This window comes from Odontomachus brunneus, unplaced genomic scaffold (assembly GCF_010583005.1).
Source record: "Odontomachus brunneus isolate Ranch 3 - 2012 unplaced genomic scaffold, Obru_v1 Obru_scaffold_066, whole genome shotgun sequence".
Lineage (NCBI taxonomy): Eukaryota > Metazoa > Arthropoda > Insecta > Hymenoptera > Formicidae > Odontomachus > Odontomachus brunneus.
In genome coordinates this window covers 1,098,666-1,119,171 of record NW_022639516.1, presented here as the reverse complement: position 1 = coordinate 1,119,171, position 20,506 = coordinate 1,098,666, and the positions used below count along the sequence as shown (strand labels likewise).

At 35.0% G+C, this 20,506-nt stretch overlaps 1 protein-coding gene across 5 annotated transcripts; it reads right to left on the bottom strand.

Annotated features, from left to right (window-relative positions):
* Positions 1 to 4,183: 4,183 nt before the first annotated feature.
* Positions 4,184 to 19,801, bottom strand: LOC116846581 (TAR DNA-binding protein 43-like). 5 transcript variants are annotated; one of them, XR_004378522.1, is made up of 5 exons: positions 18,688 to 19,564; positions 17,726 to 17,853; positions 17,157 to 17,297; positions 4,756 to 12,324; positions 4,184 to 4,665 (listed from the first exon to the last, which is right to left on the bottom strand). XR_004378522.1 is itself a non-coding variant. In XM_032820617.1 (5 exons), exons 1-4 carry the CDS (start codon positions 18,923 to 18,925, stop codon positions 13,792 to 13,794), a joined length of 1,518 nt encoding a protein of 505 aa, XP_032676508.1. In that variant the 5' UTR covers positions 18,926 to 19,576; the 3' UTR covers positions 12,193 to 12,324; positions 13,788 to 13,791. The 5 variants fall into 5 exon arrangements, 4 of the variants coding, with proteins under 4 accessions (XP_032676510.1, XP_032676508.1, XP_032676509.1 ...); XM_032820617.1 differs by lacking the exon at positions 4,184 to 4,665 and adding an exon at positions 13,788 to 14,760 and having other exon boundaries at positions 12,193 to 12,324; positions 17,726 to 17,895; positions 18,688 to 19,576; XM_032820619.1 differs by lacking the exon at positions 4,184 to 4,665 and having other exon boundaries at positions 7,092 to 12,324; positions 17,726 to 17,895; positions 18,688 to 19,536.
* Positions 19,802 to 20,506: the final 705 nt, after the last annotated feature.

Genomic DNA, 20,506 nt, shown 5'->3' with positions numbered 1-20,506 from the left:
CTGCCGAATACGACTGTCGACTCTCAATGGACCAATCACAGTGCCGAGTCAGCGCCTCACTGTGATTGGTCCATTGAGAGTCGGCAGTCGTAGTCGGCAGTCGGGTCGGCCTGTGCAGTCGATTTCTGATACGGGCTTAAGGGTGCGATTAGATGTAGCGCGGCATGCGTACGCGGAACGTTATAAAGTAATTAGAAACCGCGCGCAGTGAGCCGCGTCTGTTTTCTTCCTACTATTGGAGCAGAAACTGCGCGAAAAGCGGCACGGGCTAGTGACAAATTCTCATTTCTATGCACTTTTAAACGGAATTAATTGATTTAAATGCAATTAATAAGTAAATTTGTTGAAAAAATAAGAATACATTTATAATAAGTTAATACATTTTAGAAAATGAAAACAAATGAGAATTTGTTACTAGCTTGTGCCGCTTTTCCGCGTAAGTTTCTGCTCCATGTAATAATAGGAAGAAAACAGACGCGGCTCATTGCGCGCGGTTTCTAGTTAGTTTACAACGTTCCGCGTACGCATACCGCGCTACATCTAATCGCACCCTTAACCCGTATCAGAAATCGATTGCACAGGCCGACCCGACTGCCGACTACGACTGCCGACTCTCAATGGACCAATTTCATAAATATATTTACAAATATATTTACAAAATATTTTTGTGACCTTAGATTCAATAGATGAAAAATATTTATATATCTCATAAATATTATAAAAATATTTATTAAAATATATATATTTATATACATTTTTCTCTTTTCCTTAATTTAATAATTTTAAATAATTACATTTATTTTTTTCATATATAATATTTGTGAATAGATATATTTATAAAATATTACTAAAAATATCTATTTTTCGTTTACTATAAATATTGTATAAAATATTTAGTCTGTATTTTAATAATATTTTCAATAAAGATTTTGATACTTTTCCTTCATATGTGTGTATATATAAAATATTTATATAATATTTATATTATATAATATTTATATTATATATATTTATATTATTATATTTATATTATTATTATATTATATTTATATTATAATATTTATATTATATAATATTTATAATATTTATATTATATTTATATAATATTTTTAAGAAATAATTCGAAATAAATATTTATCATAAATATTGTATGCTGTCTAAGAAACGCACTACTTTCTGCACACCAAAGAACCGTATTCGTACTTAAGGTTCTTGCACATTCGGAACTCAGGCTACAATTTTTCGGCAGCCGCTTGGACTGGGATGCTAAAAGTTGCAAGCAACTTTTTGCTTGCAACTTAAATTAAAGAACGGTCAAGATGTACGGTCTGCAACCGGATATACAGAACGATTAAATTATGTATCGGGTGCATCGGGTTGTATCTGTTGCAAATAAAAAAACGCACCCTTACTGTTACGGAAAGTGTATGTGATCAGCTTAACTATTTCAAGAATAAGGGCCTGAGCACAGACTTTTGCATAACGCATAATGCATAACATATAAGGAAATCAATCAATCAGAGTCATTCATTTCTATTCTGGAAAGGGAAATAAAGATCTCTGATTGGTTAATTCCCTTATGCGTTATGCATTATGCGTTATGCAAAAGTCTGTACTCAGGTCCTAAGGGCCAAGGGCTGCGTTCGGGGAGACGTTATTTAGCGTCCTCTGTCCTTATTCAACTTTCAAGAACAAACAAAAACAGAGCACACTCATAGCGCTAAATAGCGTCTCCCCGAACGCCAGAGTGTCGTACAACAGTCGATAATGTCAACGCTCTTTGGTTGCCATCCGATCTGTCCTATAATCATAAATATTCATTCAAAATTGAAATCTAATAGTACACATGGCATAATTAATTAATGCTTTCCACGTTTGTATAACTTTATAGAAAAGTTACTTTATGTTCTTCAATTCTGATGCGTGTATATCTAAATATATATAAATATACATAATATATGAAAATGTGTATGTTAAGATCCGATATTTTAGTTTTAAGCAAAACTTAAATATATATCTGTCTTTATTTATTTAGAAAGAAAGATAGGCACATCTCTCGTTTAAAGCCAAAATAATAGGCGATTTTTGGCGATCGTTTGGTATATATATCAAAGTGTACCAGAACGTTTTAGCGTGTTTGGTAACTTGTGATAGAGGCGTGGCTAACCGTTTTGGTATCTACCTGGCTCATACCATGCTATACCAAGCTACGAAGTAGAATAATGGCTGCGAATAATGGCTTCAGAAAACATAGCTGATCAGTGAGCGGTCAGTGATTATTGGTCCTTACTGTTAGATCTCTAACTTTAGACCAATTATATTGACGAATTGCTCAACTGTTGTGCAACGTTGAGTTCGCTGAATGCACCCATTGCCAGGTAGCAAATGCGCGCTAAATATGACATGAGGAAATGTGTTTTACATCTGTTCATGTTCAATTTATCCTACTAGAACACCACATAGCGCGCGCTTCACGCGCGCCACTTTAGCTTTTTCGTTGTATTTATAATTTATATCATAACATTCATTTTTACAAATTATATTCCCAGCAAACAATGTTATATGTAACTAATATGTATGTTACATGTAACATTGTGTTTGCTGGGATTACAATAAATATCAAATTCATATGGCGCGAACAACACAACCTGATCTGTCACCGCGGCTGCAAGCGGCACGAATTCAACTGCGACGGGATCGAGACAATCGAGACGGTCGAGGCGGCCAATTAGCGTCGCGGAAAAGAGGTTTCACCCACTTCGATACATTCGAGATTTAGTTAACACGCACTTTTTCTGATAGGATCCTTGATATTTTATTCACAGTTGAGGATATAATCGCAAATTGGGACTGCCAATTTTGGACGTTTATAGACTTAAATTGTACATTTATAGATTTAACATTAAAATTGAATTGCATTGAAATTAATTGAAACTGAACCAAAGTAAATATCTGCAATTACATTAAAATTGTAGTTTATAATAATAAATTATTCATGTTATCAAGTCATACTTACTTACTTTTTGCATTTCCTGTTGTTGCATTATCACTTGCAATAAATGTTGAAACGTTAAACGTTTCATCCTAAAATGGAGAAAAAATTGGCTTCGATATACAAATGCACTCACATCTCTGAATATAATCAGGACGACTATGATGTTAGTTCTTTCCTTTAATATGCATATTACTTTTCTTTTTTTTGCACTCTTTGCAAAAAATAAATAATTACATATTTCCACTGCAGATATTTCTTCATCATCATTATTAAAAACTTCGTTTATTATAATAAACAAATATGCTTTAAAAGCGTTTCTCGAATTTAAAGAGCTATCTTATAGACTTTGCCGTGGCTTTGTGCTAGATGATAGCGATTCCGAGCTTAACACGCTGCCGTCGGTTCTCGCCTGTTTAATCGCGAAAATTATTTTAAATAGTTTCGAATTCGTGCATATGAAAAAGAACCAATGCGTTTTGGTGTCATGTTTGTGGTATATGTACCACAATTAAGCTCCACCCCTACCAATATCAATCTTGGTATATGTACCAAACGATCGCCAAAAATCGCCTAATGTTGATGTAATTAAGACTAAGCAATATCAAATCGCGCGGGCGCGAACAATGATTTACTTATAAAATATTCTAGAGTTGCATTCCAAAACGTTCTTTTTAAAGAAATTGTACTTGATACTCTATAGTATATGTAATGTGAACTATAGGTACTGAGAAAAATTTTCCTCAAAAAGAACGTTTTGAAATGTAACCTAAGTACACAACAGCCTCCTACTAAATAATTGTATATATTTATTACATTAATAAAATGTGAAGTGTTTTAATATTTATTAGTTCTTTATTGAGATAATTTTTATTTGCGAAATAGAAGTATTAAGTAATTCTGAAATCACTATATTTTTAAAATATTTATAGTATATAATAGCTGAGTATATATATTTCTTGGATATGTTTAAATATATACTCTAATTAAAATACTAAAATATATTGCAGAGGTTCAATTTGCGAAATCATTTAGCAGACACTTAAGAGATTGTTTTAACATCTATTATGCACTTCACATTATTGCTGAAAGTCTTTGTAATATAATGCGCAATAAGAATACATGTGCGCGATATAACGAAAAAAAAAAATATATATAAAATCTGAAGTAGGTAAATAAAATTTGCTCTCATACATTTGAACAATAAATATTTACTTCTTCAGGAATCAGCCTTTTATAGATTATTTATGTTCTCGTTGGTAATATAGAAAGAACACTGTCATCACATTAATTGAGAAAGTCTCAAATACACATCATGTAGTTACAATTTATATGTAAGTTACAATAAGCGTGTATATTATATTATATTATATTATATGTAATACTCATAATTTTTTAATAAATATCTAGATAAATAATTAATATAGAAATTATTATTTAATCTGAAACATGAAAGAGAAATGTACATAAACACATCATCATATATACTTTAATCCCACAGTTCCTCGCCGTATGTCATCGGCCATGACCTCTTATAAATCTCCACAGATCTGTTCTCCAATCATAATTTCTGCATTCGCGACTGCCTGGAATTACCTGTTTCTTGTCGCGAAAGCATGCACAGCATTTAACGATCAACGATCAACGTCGATCGCGAAAGATGCTCTTGCAATCTGAAAGCAAAGGACGTGGTAGGACATTAAATTGTCTCAGAAGATCAACTGCACATATGCATATTCCGCATATTTTACGCAGGATCTTACATCAACAGCACGCGTACGAAAAAAACTCCACGCTTTCAAAAAGCACTCGTTCTCACGGTCTAGCAACTCTTGCTCTCGACGCAGTGCATTACCATCATTATCATCATTATTATCATGCTCATCCTCATCATCACTTGCCACATATATCATCCCACTTGCAATTATATTCTCCTGCAATGATATACTCTCTCTCTCGCTCGCTCGCTCGCTCGCTCTCTCGCTCTCTCGCTCTCTCTCTCTCTCTCCCGCTCTCTCATATCTTCTCCAATTCTTTCACCTTTCTCTCTCTCTCTCTCTTTCTCGCTCACTCGCTTTCGATCTTCCACGTGCATCAACACTTCGTATCTATCCAGAGGTATATTCACGTACGGACTCATCATGACATAATATACTCATCCAGGCTGTTGAACAAAATCGGATATAGGATTAGTGTCCGGCTTAAGCGAGGACTCGAAGTCAGACTAACTAAAAGTACTAACATTCCAACTTATACTTTAGTATCACGACCAGTGAGTCTTACTGTATTCCAGGACGAGACTTGAACATAAGAAAACTGGATGGTATGACTGCCACAATGTATATTTTTTATATTTTACTTATCTATTTTTTAATATATATTTTTAATACAAAATGGATTCACCTTTAGTAATAATCATAGTAGTTTAGTAATCATAGATAATTCGGCCCGCTATCCATTCGTATCTTGTTTATGAGAAAAATATGTAAATGCGCGGAAGATATGCCTGAAATTTTACTTCTCGTCGATAATAATAATAATAAATATTATCCAATCACGCAGGATAAATATGTGTATGTGATAATTATATTCTTAAAAAATAAAAAACGGAAAGCGAACTTAGAAATACAAATACAGTATAATCTTGCGTGCAACAAAAATTTGTAAAAAACACTAATTTCATTTGCGCGAAGATCATTTTTTCCACAAATGGATAAAGAAAGAATAAGATCATTGGTGATGCGAAGTCAAAACAATTGAGCAAAATTCACATAAATTTTTGTCATATCAATTTTTCATAATGACAAAAAGTGAAGATTTTTGTTAAATATAATGTAAAAATGCGAAAAATAAGCGAATCTTCATAAGAGATACATATCAATAAAACAGTTACAAATAATTTGAAATTGACTGACATTTACTGTAATATTTTCTTCTATAAAAATAATAATTCTAATAATACTTTTAATAGTAATAAGAAAAAGCACACACGCGAAATATTCGAGAAACAACAAATATTCATAACTAATTTGTTTCACTGCGAAGAGAAAATATTACGAACATGTCAATGTGATAAGATTAACAAAAAGAAAATATCGTCAAACTATTGTTAAAATCAACGTACAAAATCAACGTTTTGAAGATGACGGTAAGTCAGTATCAATAATAATTATGATTACTCTAAGTGGTTACATTTGGTCACTGAGGTGATGTATGAGGCGTTATGAAAGAAATATCATCATCATAAAAGATCGTAATCACCTGTTTTTTTTGAGGATCAGCGGATGTTTCCATAGTTTTACGTCTACCATAGCGATCATCTCTTCATTCAGTCATCATCACCCAAAAGGCCGGTTACCGGTGCACTGTTACATTACCTTTCGTACTCTTCTGCTTGTTTTCACGATTCTACTGTTTTAAACGTTGCCCTACAACCGCGCCCTTATCGCGATGTAATTACATATTCCTGATTAAGCTTAACTGTATTTCCCGGTGAGAGATTGATGAATCATAAGAATAAAATAAAATCTTGCGCATTGCTCATTATTGCATAAGCATGATTTTCTTGAAAATATCAAAGAGTCACCACGCTTTTTGGATGATAAAATAAGAAAATATTGCGTATTGAGTTGCTTGTCTGATGTATGTGTTAACATTGGACAAATCTTAAATATACTGTGGATGTTGGGTATCCTAGAATTAACGCCAAAAATAGATACGTAGAGTTTGTTTCTCACGCAGTTTGGAGTCAATTTGTGACGAAGAAAGATCATCACTTCTCGCAATTTTACGAATTTCATTTTAACACATTAAATTCAGAATCATTTTGACACATTTAACTAAAAAGAAATCTATTTTATAGATTATAATATAAAATAATATAATAATATCAAATCATGTGCTCCACTTTCATTTTTGAAGTTTAGTTTGCAGAAAATCACTTGTCTTCAAAAACTTAATACCTTAGTATTATTCTTAACGAAACTCGACTTCAAATTCCACAAGAGATAACAAACTACGTATCCATCTTCCACTAATTCTGGGACAACCAGGAAGTGTACAATTGTGCGTTAGCTCAATATTTAAAGACACGTGAAAGGATATGTGTGATACCCACGGTGTTTGGGTCTTTTTATTCTCGGCATAGTTTAACATACACTACAATCAACGGAGGACGACGTTGAGTATTTTTGCACCGTGGCGACTCGGAGAATGTTTTACGATTTCACGTCGTCAATACAAATTAGAAAACGTATGTATAGATACGTTGTTTGCGATCATCAAACTAATAATTTACATCCACAAAGTCTCGCGCAACACACGGTACAGGTAAAAAAATCCTCGATGAGTAAACTCTCATTCAGCTTCGAGTTTATAGCTCAAAGTATCTCAAAAGTGTAAAAAGAAGAAAGCCGGATTCTATTTCTCACTGAGTCCTTTCTCGCGACGCGGCTCGAAATCCCTCAACAATTGAGATCGACGGATTAAAACCAACATTCTCACACGACAATATTTCACGACACACGTTTCAACTCAACTAACTGCCATGCACAGTTTCGTTTTCTCTCTCTCCCTCTCTCTCTCTTTCTTTATCTCTCTTTCTCTCTCTCTCTCTCTCTTCCTTCTCTCATTCTCTCTCTCTCTCTCTCTCTCTCTCTCTCTCTCTCTCTCTCAGAATACAATAACATATCGAGCGATTTACAAGAACGCAGCTAACTTTACAATAAAATTCGATACATTTTATATGAGCGATATTAAAATTGCTTTATCAATCCGTATTTACATATTTCGTAGATCACTTTCAAATCGTTTTGCAAGGCAACTCCTTTGAGCAGTAAGTCTCATCGCGTGAAATTTCACTGTTCTACAGATTGAATTATTGAGGGATCACGAAGAGCTTATCTACGGTGTCGTGTTGTTCTCGATCGCAATCGATCAATTTGTAGTACACCAAAACGCATGCCGCAGGCATCGTTATTTCAAACGATTTGAAATGATCCGTGATCGCGACTACTGACGCACGAATGTTCAGACTGATTAACCGACTACTGTCCATCATACAGTTGTCTCTCGTCATCCACACTTTATTTTACTTCTCGTACAAATTATATTTTACTTCATTTCACTTCACGTATCTTGCGTATTGGAATTGCGTTCCCTGAAAATATTTCCGTATATTAATATATTAAAAGCACGAACGTTTGTGCGTCAGCGACAAGCTAATTACGGTTCTAATGTCTGTTAAAAGTTGTCTTAAACTACAGCCTCTGTGTATATTGATCTAACAATTTACAGACTTAAGAAGCGCGGCAGAATGTCGATCAACGAGCTCTATATTGTTTATTCCCACTTTAAATCTGATTTAATCTTTTTACATATATGCATATAAACAATCTCGGTCAAGTATATACCAAACACACATCAAACCACTTTTGCTCACTCTCAAGCTAAGACTTATACAGCAATTTTCCGCTCGCCTTACATTATTAATTCAGTCACCTCATTTTGCTACATCTTGCGTTGCCGAGTAACACGCGTGCGTGCTCTTGAACAAACGGCATCATTATCATTTTTACTAAGTGAAAACTTTCATGCCTGTAGCTCTGAGACGACCGTTAACAAATACATTCAACCGTCATACACACAATGATTCGTGCCTGTATCGAACACTCCAATTGTCTGATTTAAAAGTCAGGAATTTTTCAATTGTTTGTACATGATGACACGTGTAACGACAAGAATCGACGCTAATGAGAGAGAAAGAGTACTGTGCGAGAGAGATTATTATTAATAGATCGCATATATTAATGAGCAGCAATATTCTCGCGTCAAATAGGAAGTATATGAAAAATTACTTGTACAATAAATGAAGAGTACAACAGCATATACATCTCTTAGTATTAATTTATTTTTTCTCTTTCAATAGTATATACTCATAAGATAATTAGCATTTTGAGAAAAGATAGTCGATCTAAATAATTTCTTAATGCAGTACACACCAGTGATGTCGCGGTGACAGATGTGGTCTTTAAGTTTAATTATGCGATGTAACTATATATTCCGTATGTTAAAGTTATTGACTATAATTGTGAGATGTGAATTGCATCGTTCCTCGTCGTGTTACTAGAGACTCTTTTTTAAATAAATACTCTCAACGTGTAAAGCTACTTATTTCATTGTCGTTCAAGGAAACAGTTTGAGAATCTTGTCATCAAAGACGCACTCAGTACTTACAGCACATACAGAATATTTAACATAAGACGTTCCAACATACGCAGGTAGAACTCATTAAATGATAAGTGACTTTTTTTTGTTTAATTTAACGAGTTTTATCTGCGTTACTTTACGAGCGTTGAACAATGAACTCTAACAGCGATAACACGTCTTGCGTCAAATATCCTGTAGAAATGTTTTATGTGTCTGTACGTACATATAAGACACACACTTCTAGACATTTTTAGTTTTTTCTTTCACATCACTTAACTTAAATAAAAGAATCTAATTCAAATGCTTTCTTTCACACACACCAACAATCAATAATTTTGACACACCTACACACCAGTGTAAAATACAATTCTTACATAATAAAGTACTTATGTATACACTCGAGATATATGAAACAGAAGTTTAACTCAGTAAATATCATACGTTACGGGTAGCTGCGATCATTCTCTCAACATCATGTGACGCCTCTATCCTGACACATTCATACACTTCCAATCATATTACTCATTCTTTCAAAAAATCGATTTGTTCACTGGCACTCCATTAAAAGGCAATCTTTAGCGTGGATCAATCAAAGACTACTATTGTAAAATAAGACTACGTCAGCAGGGATAACTCTGTACCACAGTTGAAGAAAATTTTCAATCTATTCAATATCTAAAAAGATGTTTTCAAGTCAACTATTATTTAGACAATTGTGAAAATATTATACAAAAAATTATTAGTAGTATTTTATTGTTTAGCTCGTTATAGAAACTAACTTTTATAATGCTTTGATAAATCCGAGGTGGGCCAATTACACGATATTAATTCAAACAGATGTAGAATGATAAAAATGGTAATTAATTCTAAGGAATCGCGGATAACTAATTGCACTGGAAAAAACATATCTCAAAAGAGACTGTGGTGTTTTAAACGAGACTATCCAATTCGAAAGAAGAAAGTATGTTTTACGCAGTGAAATAGTCTTTTATATTAGTATTCGAAAGTACACCATGTAAAGCTTCTAAAATTGTCAAAAAAGCGATGCTGAGATGTACAACTTATACTGTACAACAAATAAATAGTTGTCAGTAATAAGTGACAATGTTTAGCAATACAACGTTACTCGATTCAATCCGACAAGACATGGCAAGTCCTACGACTTCAATTTCGCGATTGCAGTGTATATTGCCACATTTGCCACATTACGGTGCCCAATACACCGACAGCTTCAATTAACTAATATATTCGATTATTTATTCTGATTTCTTTCTACATCACAAAATGTAACAAAATGTGTGATGTAGACAGAAAGAGAAAATTTAATTAATCATGGTTAATGATTAGCTGAAGGTTAATTTTAATATAACCTAAAAAGCCTTTTTAAAGAAATGTCCATTAAAAAGCCACGCTTATTGAAAAGATTTGCGACGGAGAGAGACTCAAGCTATTATTGTTTAATGCAATTTATGGCATACATATAAATAGAACAGATAAATAAAACCAATAATTATCTCTGATTTCTGATAGTTACAGTTCATTTGAAAAAAATATTTCATATTTTTCAAAAATATATATACATTTTTTGTACAGCACGAGAGAACTCGAATATTTTATTGATTATTTAATCATAATGGCAACTGATTAAAAGTAACTCGAATCTCCCTCGATCTCAACTCTTGCTGAATATCTCTCATTTGTATATCACAAATGTACTAGTCATTACACTAAGCACATACATACATATTTAGTTGTATAATTTCAACTTTGACGCGCAGATACATTTCATGTACAAATATTAAACTCACACATCAGTTAAATCATTTCCATTCCAGTAGAATTATACGCTCAGACGAAATCATACAAACAAAGGAAGTTTACATATGTCCAAAATGATCGGAGCTATCCGTGTTTACACGCACATGCCTAACTCTTCCAACGAACGGAATTGTGCTAACTCATCAAGCCTATAAGAACAGCGGGGCAGTTCATTTATGTCGGGGGTACTCAATGTATTTATCCATGCGCGAAATGACGGCGATTGATGTAAAACAGGAAGAAAAAGAAAAAATAAGAGACATCAACGTAGTAGGCTCCGACCCTTCTTCCCGGGAACGACGCGCTTTGTACCCTCGATCTGTTGTTGTTGTTGCTGCTGCTGCTGCTGCTGCTGCTGAACTCTGCCACCGTTGTCGTTCGTTAAGGTACGTGCGCCGGGACCCGCGGAGAGAATCCGTCTATTACGAGTAAATCCACGGCCCCGGTTGAATTTACTCGTACTTGAGAAATGTATTCGACTTCTGATCGCGTTGGCCCGGATGATTCTGCCAGGCGCCCTGAGATGCATTAGGATTATTTGGCCCTGGGCCGCCGGTGCCTGGATTGCCGGTGTTGCCATCGCCGCCGCCCTGATTCATCCAACTGAGAAATCCGGAGTTGCCGGAATTGCCCATGCTATTATTACCGGAAGGCGGCTGGCCCGGTGGACCTGGCTGGTTTGAATAACTTTGGTCGTTTCCCTGATTCTGCAGGTTACCAATTAAGCCCCATGAAGCTTGATTCAGGGCAGCCATCAAGGCTGGATTAACTGGCAAAGCGGATAAATTCAAACTGCCCATAGCCAACGGATTCGACATACCGCCGCCGCCACCACCGCCGTTGTTCTGTCCAGTAATGCCTAGAGCCTGCAGATTCGGCATGTCAAGATTGCCGCGATTTCCAGGATTATTCCAGCCGTTTGGACCCATGTTATTACCGGAGTGGCCCATATATCGATTTCCCTGATAATTGCCTTGTACGTTATTATCAACGGGTCCCGGTGCGCCTCTGCCTCGCATATTCGAGTTTACTTGATTATTGAAATTCTTGTTATTGCCCTCGGACTTGGGCGCGGCATTCGAGACGTGCACCGACACGCCCTTGATAATATGATCCTCACCGCATAATGACTGGGCGACTTCGGGATCTAGGAAAGTAACAAACGAAAATGCACGGAAAGGTTTCGGGATGAACACGTCCGTGACTTCGCCAAATTTGGAGAAATAGTCTCGCAGATCATCAGCAGTTAGGTCTTCTGTACAGCGCCCGACGAATACCTTGCAGGGTACTTGCTGAATCATTCCCTCCTACGCACAAACGCACAATCAATCAATCATGTACACATTTTTAAGTTGACATTTCTATCCGTGTAAAAACTTGCAGTGCAGTGCACATTACTCGCAATAACGGCGGCGGTAGAATCACGAGCGCGCGACCTATCCCTTGGTCGTTCGTCAATTATTAAATGACATTAAATGGCAAACGTGGCCTAAGTACACTGCAATTAGTTTACATTAAAACATTATTAAGAATGTATACAACAATCAATTTTCTTCAACACGCAATCTCTCGCTTTTGGCTTGGGACTCTAACTTTCCGTCGATTGCAATTAATCTGCACTATAACAAGTTTTATAGTAATTCTCTCAATACATATCATTTATCCGTTCGAGACAGGATGTCGGTTGGCTCGAGTTACATACGAATCTCCGTGTCGTAACGAATTCTTAAGCACTATGACCTCTTAAAATCCATGCATCAATCTTTGTACAATGTCCTTTTCCTAATGCTCGATATGGATTTCGATATAAAGAATTCCATGCTGTATATTACATTGTTTCAATTTGAATAATCTCAGCACATATCATGACAAAATATATCAACAGTTATTCCAATCTAATTATTTTTTGCTACCAATAAACAATGTACTTGTTTAACAGACATCATGAATTAATGGGAATAAAATATGTATATATACATGTATATCTTATATCTACGCTATATTTTTTAGATATATACAATATACGATATATATATTGTTCTGACAATGTGATCATAAAATGGTAAAACTGAATCAAGTCAATATAGTAGCTACGGTAAAAAGATAAAGATCTACACATTTTACATTTACAGACGACATACCACACATCTATTTAACATTTTTAACATATCGAAGATGATTCATGATTACTATTATATTATCAAATCGATTAAATCTAGTTAAATTTGTTCAAAAGATCAAATAAGTTGAAAGTGTAGAGCATTAATTGTCGAAGAGTACGTAATTATATCTCTTTTCTTTTTATATACAAAATATATGAAAAGTATTGATTCTTCTCTGACACGAAGAAGTATTTAACCAATCTATCAGTATAAAAGTACTATATTAATAATTTGTACGTCGAACTAGTGAATTTGTTTCTCGGCAAATTCATATTCCGTTTATATCGGATTTCTATTTAATCTTTGACATTTATTCAAATTCCTACACTTTGTACAATCTTGTAGTGTAGATCAAGTTTATAAAGATGTCGTGAAATATGCTCCAAGTAGTACATATCTGTATATATATTTCTACATTCATAGATGCGTGGTAAATTTCGCCGAGGAATGTGTATTAAATCCTAGTTAAAAAGAAAAGAAAAAAAGGATCTGTCCGCGCAACCTCTCGTCGTGGCATGTCGCCGCGACGAGGACCGTACACACACGTGCACATTCCAATATTCCCATTGAAACATGATTGGTTGTATTTAATTACGATAGTCACGAGCCTCATCAATATCTTGACGCGTCCGCGTGGACGTGATGATCCCTCGATGGCCGGTGTTTGTAGTAGCGATCATAATAGTTTTCTTTAACCGGATATCGCGTCGGATCCGCGAATCTGCCGTCGACTACTTCCCGGCCATCCGGTCCGGCGGGGTAACCACGGTTGTCGATCTCGCGGCTCTCCATTACAGCGTACCTACCACCATCTGCTTCCCTGACATCGACGTACCGCCTATCCATATCGCGACTGTCCACGTATCTACAATCCGCTTCTGTTCGCGCGTCGATCGGGATGTGCCTGTTGTCCGAATGTCTCGCGTCCGGGTAACGCACCTCCATGGTATACCGACAATCTGCCGCGCCAGTATAACGGCCGTCAGTCTCGTAGTAGCCTCGTTGTTCGTATCCGTAATTATATCTGCTCTTGTCTGAATACTGTTCCGGATTTTCGGCGACGGGATAAGCGGCGGCGCGTGTGTCGTAGCCGGCATATCTCGGATAATCTGCGTCGGACGGTGGATACGGTGCGGAGTTGGGCGTCGCAGCGGCTGTGTGTGGTGCCATGTAGCCACGTGCATCGTACGACGCAGCAGCGGGCTCCTCGTAGGCGGTGTAGCTCGGTTTCTCGTACACGTTGTAAGCAGTTTGACTGCCGCCGCCGCCGCCACCGCTACTGGTGTTACCACCACCGCCACCGCCGCTATTACCGCTACCGCCTTCGTACTTGTACTTGTTATCGTCGTATGGATAATTCGGAGGATACGACGGATAATGCGTGGTTTTGTAATCGTACTCCGAGTCATATCTAGGTGCGCTAGGAGGAGGAGCACTGGCCTCGGACGACGAATTTACGTTGGCGTACGGCTTCGACGCCGGCACTCGGCGACTACTTGGCGTGTGCACCGGTATAGGTCGGTAGCACTCGTTGTGCTTACCCGTATCATACTGACGTGCCATCATTAACCCATCAATATTCTGCAACCAGATTACACCAGCCCTCGACAATCACATACATACCAGACTTGATCGAAATGTTGAACGCACTCATACGCACTCGCTCATCGTGACAACATATTCACGCAGCGTTTGTTTACTCTGGATCGCTACGTATTCTCACGCTCCGTCAACTCCATACCGTAATCGTGTCAAACTGTGCAGGCGAATTTCGGAACCGTCCTGATATGAACCTCGTTGATTGTGAAACGCGAGCATAAACAATTCGCAGCGCAGAAATCTAATCGCGAAATGTGAAACACACCGAGATTCGTACCGTTTGTTCGCGGGTTCGCTCTTCTCATTCTTGATTACGCATTCTAGTAATATCGAACATCGCTGTGCAAAATTTTTATTGCAAGGACTCACACTTCTCGGATTCTTTATCGCGTTATTTAGATGTTATAACAACATGTATCGAATCTCACAAAAAGTATTAAAAGTATCATTCCCGTTTGACTTTACAAACTACACAAATTTTAATGGTAAATGCTTCCGAGATACGCTTTGTATGCATCTAAAAACGCGATCCGACATTTACATATTACCACACACAAAATCATACCTTTATTACAATGTTTGATGTATTCAGGAAAATATATATATATGAAAACGTGAAAATATTTTTCAGTTGGTTCGATACGCTCTCAATCATTCTCTCCATATAAATATTTCTATCGGTATTCTCATTCACGCGTACTTAATACGAGATATCATACAATTTTGTAAATTTATATTGTTTATATTAACAAAACAAATACAAAATTTGAGTCCTTTTCTCAATATTACGATTAAGACTTGCAAAAATTTTTCGCCATTTTTAAGAAATCTTAAGAGAAACAATGCACGACACGTTAATTGCAGTCTGCCAAATAAGTTTAGCAAATATGTTTCATCAAGTCATTTCTCTCTCTCTCTCTCTCTCTGTTAATCTAACAGGTCTATTGATCATTCTCTTAGAAGATTTCATACTATTTAGCGATTCAAACATACCATATTATTTACATATCCACGCAAACACATCATTAACGTCGTTCATTCTCTCTCTCTCTCATTCCCTCTCATTCTATCACACTATCTCTCTCATTCTTCTGCGCTCACATCACGCTTCTATACAGAATACATTCATACAGTCATTTTGCATTCTTTCCATATAATTTCACCACTTATAATCTCTCACACATTCACCTATTTATACCACACCGAAAACGCACCATATACATGAACTTAATATCCAAGGAAGAGAAAATATCGACATTCTCTCGCTTAAAGCATTATAAATGGAGATAGACAGGAAATTCGTAAGATATTAGTCTATCAATTTTAGCTTGTTGTCTCTCACACAACGTTCTATCATTTACTTGAAATATTTAACATATGCACTGTATCTGTACATACTTTCAAAAACATTCAAAAACTGATGACAGCAATTGAGATTTATAAAATGCAATCTTATATATTGTTAAAAAATTCAAATATATATGTTCTTTTAATTAAGGTAATTAAGGTATTCTTTCTTAAATAATTAACAATACTAATTATTGAGAAAATATCAATCAATTATTGAGAAAAAATTTAGAAAAAAAACTAAAACATATGTTTCTTAAAATAAAAATAAAATTTATATATGTAATTTTTTTAAATTACATATATAGTTATAATTATAAAACATAATTTAATATCCAATATAATAGTTAATATAATACTTTATATTGCAATTTTCAGTTTAGAAAATATGTACAGATTTAACACGTTCGCTACCAGCGTCACATGTCACATATATGTGCATCAAAATTCTTTATATCGACATATTATCAAACTAAGTCTGTTTTAATCTGTAATCTGCAGAAAGAGTCCTCTACATAAATCCTGGTAGCGAACGTGTTAATACATAATAAATCAATTGAATATACCATTTCAAAAACAATAGAAGTCTTAATTAAAATTGTCTCAAGACATAAAATACAACTCTCTTTTCATAAAATTATTATACAGCAATTATACAGTTTGCAAGAATATGACTATAGTCAATAACTTGATATTAGTAACAGCATTTGATATGTTGTAGAAATTTTATTATTTAAAAATGATAAAATGAAAATAATATTGATGCAATCATTAATTGTCAAATAAAAACACAACAAAAATAATGCGAATTTTAATGCTTATATTATTTTTTATACATCCTTCAAAATTATAAAATTACTTTCAGTATATGTATCTCAGAATATCTCTTATTTTTAAAATGATTTATTCATTTTTGTGCTTCAATATGTATGATCGATTTAACGTTTTCCAAAATTTTCTTATATATTTGAGAAAGCAATAGAAAATAGTAGAAAAGATCATATGATCTATCTAAAAATATATGTTCTTACCTTACTGTTGGGAACCTTGACATCACACCATCTGCCATCTATCATATGACGTTGAGCGAGACATCTCAATTGTGATTCATAACTTCCAAATCTAATAAAGCCAAATCCTTTGCTTTGTCCAGATTTTGCATCTTTCTTTACCTAAATTATCAGAATAGATAGAAAGAATAGATAGATAGAATAGATAGAATGTTAACATAATATTTTTATAGTTCAAATGTACAGTCATGAATATAACTGTTTCTTTTTCAATCATTATTTCTACTTGTACATTATTATACAATATATTTATCCAATGCAACATAAATAATTAGTAATTAAAATTACCATTACCATTAAATTAAAATTATCAAAATTTTAAAAATTATTATATTATTTTAAGATGCATTTATTATACTTAATACTGTTATCACTCTTCTTATCTTTAACAGATTAGTAAAGGTCATGAATTAATTAGTTTTTAAAAATATAAAAAATTAGTATTTTTTTGTAAAATATATCCCTTTGTACTCTTTTATATTAGTTTTAAAACTCAAGAATAGCTTTCAACAAACATAAATGATACTCACCTGAGCCATTAAAACTTCACCAAATTGTTCGAAATACTCGCGCAAGTTCTGTTCCGTAGTTTTCCATGGTAAACCAAGTACAATCAAGTCAGTGCAACGCAACTTCGTTTCCATTCTTTTAGTCTTAGCTGTGGAATTTTCCAAATTGTCATCAGATTTACGTTTGTTCTCTGAAAAGATATCATAGACGTTCATGTCTAACAATTTGTGATTATTTGCAGAAAAAAATAAAAAAATAAACAGAGAAAGATAGAAGTATAGTTTGAAACTTGCATAAATTGTATGTCGTTCTTTGATATCCCTTAATGTTTCCATAGTTCATTATCCAAAAAATTGTTATATCGGAACAAATATTTCATTTTCTATTTAAGACTTTAAATTTTATATTAAAAATATAAGTAGATCAAGTCACATGATATAAGTCTTAAAAAAAGCAAGATAAAAGTGTGTTGTAAAATTGTCTTGTAAATTTATTGCTTTTTTAGTTGATTTAAAATTTAGTGAAATTGGTCTTGATCCATATATATTTTCAATATCTCACTTAATATTAATATAAAGTATCATAGGCAAATACGGAGGAATAACGGATTATGAGATAATCCTAAGTAAATGTGTCTCTTTTAAGTATAGAATAGGATCGATATATCGATACGAAAAGCGGCACTAGCTCTCATGAACGAACAGTGTGAATTATTCATAGTAGAATCTTCATCTACTGGTCTATTCGACCCGAAATTTGTAACAGTAGATTCGCAATAAGTTACAATAGGTTACAGGAGACAGAAAAGAAGGTCATACTTTCGATCATTGTGACCGAATATAGGCTTCCGATAATTTTGATTTAAGAACAACCTCCGTATTCGCACCGACTCGCTCGTACGTTTTGCAAACGAGCGCCGCCAAGGCAACGCTATCACCACAGTAAGATATAAGAATGTACTAGTAAGAGTGTATAAATATACCTTTGGGGAACACACAGAAGTAGATGGCTTTGCCCCAACCATTTTCAGGCGGATGCAGGCGTCCGTCAACCAACCGAACTCCGCGCATCGTACGAGACTCCGGGTTCCGATACTTGAGACCGCAGGTGCCGGGGAATTGGGCAGACAAAGTGGTGAGTAAGAGTGTAGTGTCATCTTCAGTGGGCAGCTCGATAGGCTCTTCGCCTTCATCTTCAGCAACCTGGATGTAGGACGACATGTTTGTCTCTCTTATACCTTTTTTTCTCTTAGTCGTGCAGACGGACGGACGAATTCGCGAAGCAGATTAGGCGACAATTTTTCTCTCTCGCTCTGCGCTCTTTCACTCTTTCTAACGCGTGTACTTTTCACGCTCTCGCGCGCTCTCTCTCTCTCACACACTTTTGCTCTCCCTTTCGCTCAATCCCTCTCTCTCTCTCTTTTCCCTTGTTTCTCTCGCTCCCGATTTTACTTTTCTCACTTCGTATGCATCCGCGTTCACGAAAAAGAAGATATGAAGGATTTTTAATTCGCTTACAACACAACAAACACACACGCTACGATCGCTCGCTCCCAATCACGCAACACCGCACCTCTTTCTCCTCGTTCTCTAACACAACAGGGCGGCTACAACACCAGCGCCACCGGAAAGCTCCGCGCCCGTCTTATCTGGAAAATTTCACTCAATTTTATCGTACGCAATAATGACACGAGCACTGAGAAAATGAGCCTCCACTATGCAATACACAAGCGGCAATAAAAAATAAAGTTTTTTTTTCTATGACCACTTCTATCTTCACGCACATGAACGATCTTGATGATTACGGCGGATTACGCGTGCATTGTGCGTGCCGCGACCGGCGCGTAGGAATACCGCGGTTGAATGCAGCGCTTCGTGCAACTCTGCGTTACAAATGCCGGACACATGAAATTATGTCTGAGACGTCACATACACTTTAAACTTCTTTAGTATTATATATCATTAAAGCATAATTTATTTAGCGCTTTAAAAGACAGAATATGTACACAAGCGCAGATCAATGTAAATATAATTACTAGTGTTTCTTACGATTTTCAATTTCATGTGTTATGTGTAAAGCCTGATCTACAGTGTGTTCTTTGCTTCCTGTTTCTTGTTTTTCTGTCTTTTTTTAGTTTAAGGCTTGAGTCAGAAAGAGATAAAGAAAAAGTAACAGGAAGCAAATAACACATAGATTAAGCTTTAAACTTGATCTACAATGTTTTTTGTTTCATGTTTCTTTTTTTTAAGACAGAAAAGTTTGATATACAATGTATTCTTTGCTTTGTTTCTCTTTCTGATTTAAATATTGATCTTGTTAGAAGAAAAGAAAGAATAAGAAACAGGAAGCGGAGAGCATATTGTAGATCATATTAAAAAGATAGAATAAGAAAGAGGAAGCAAAGAACATATTGTAAATCAGACTTCAGGTTGGGAAATTTACAAGAAACTCTTTATAATATTAAGGGGGGGGGGGAGGAGAAGAGGCATATATGACGATTATAAATCTTTCTCTTTAGTGTGAACCTATAAAGAGTGAAAACTTTTAAATGCTTTCAAAGCAGAAAATTTTCACTTTTCATGAGTTCACAGAAAACTTATAGAAAAAATCCTCATCTGTACATCAGATGTTCTTTAACTTCTAACAAATTGTACAACAAATTATATAAATTTAATTATTGCAAATCACTTGGAAAACTGTATTATTAATTCTATTATGTTTGTAGACTTATGTTAATCATACATACCTAAAAACTGATCAATACTGTTACATTTTCACTTTATCCATATAACAATACTTTT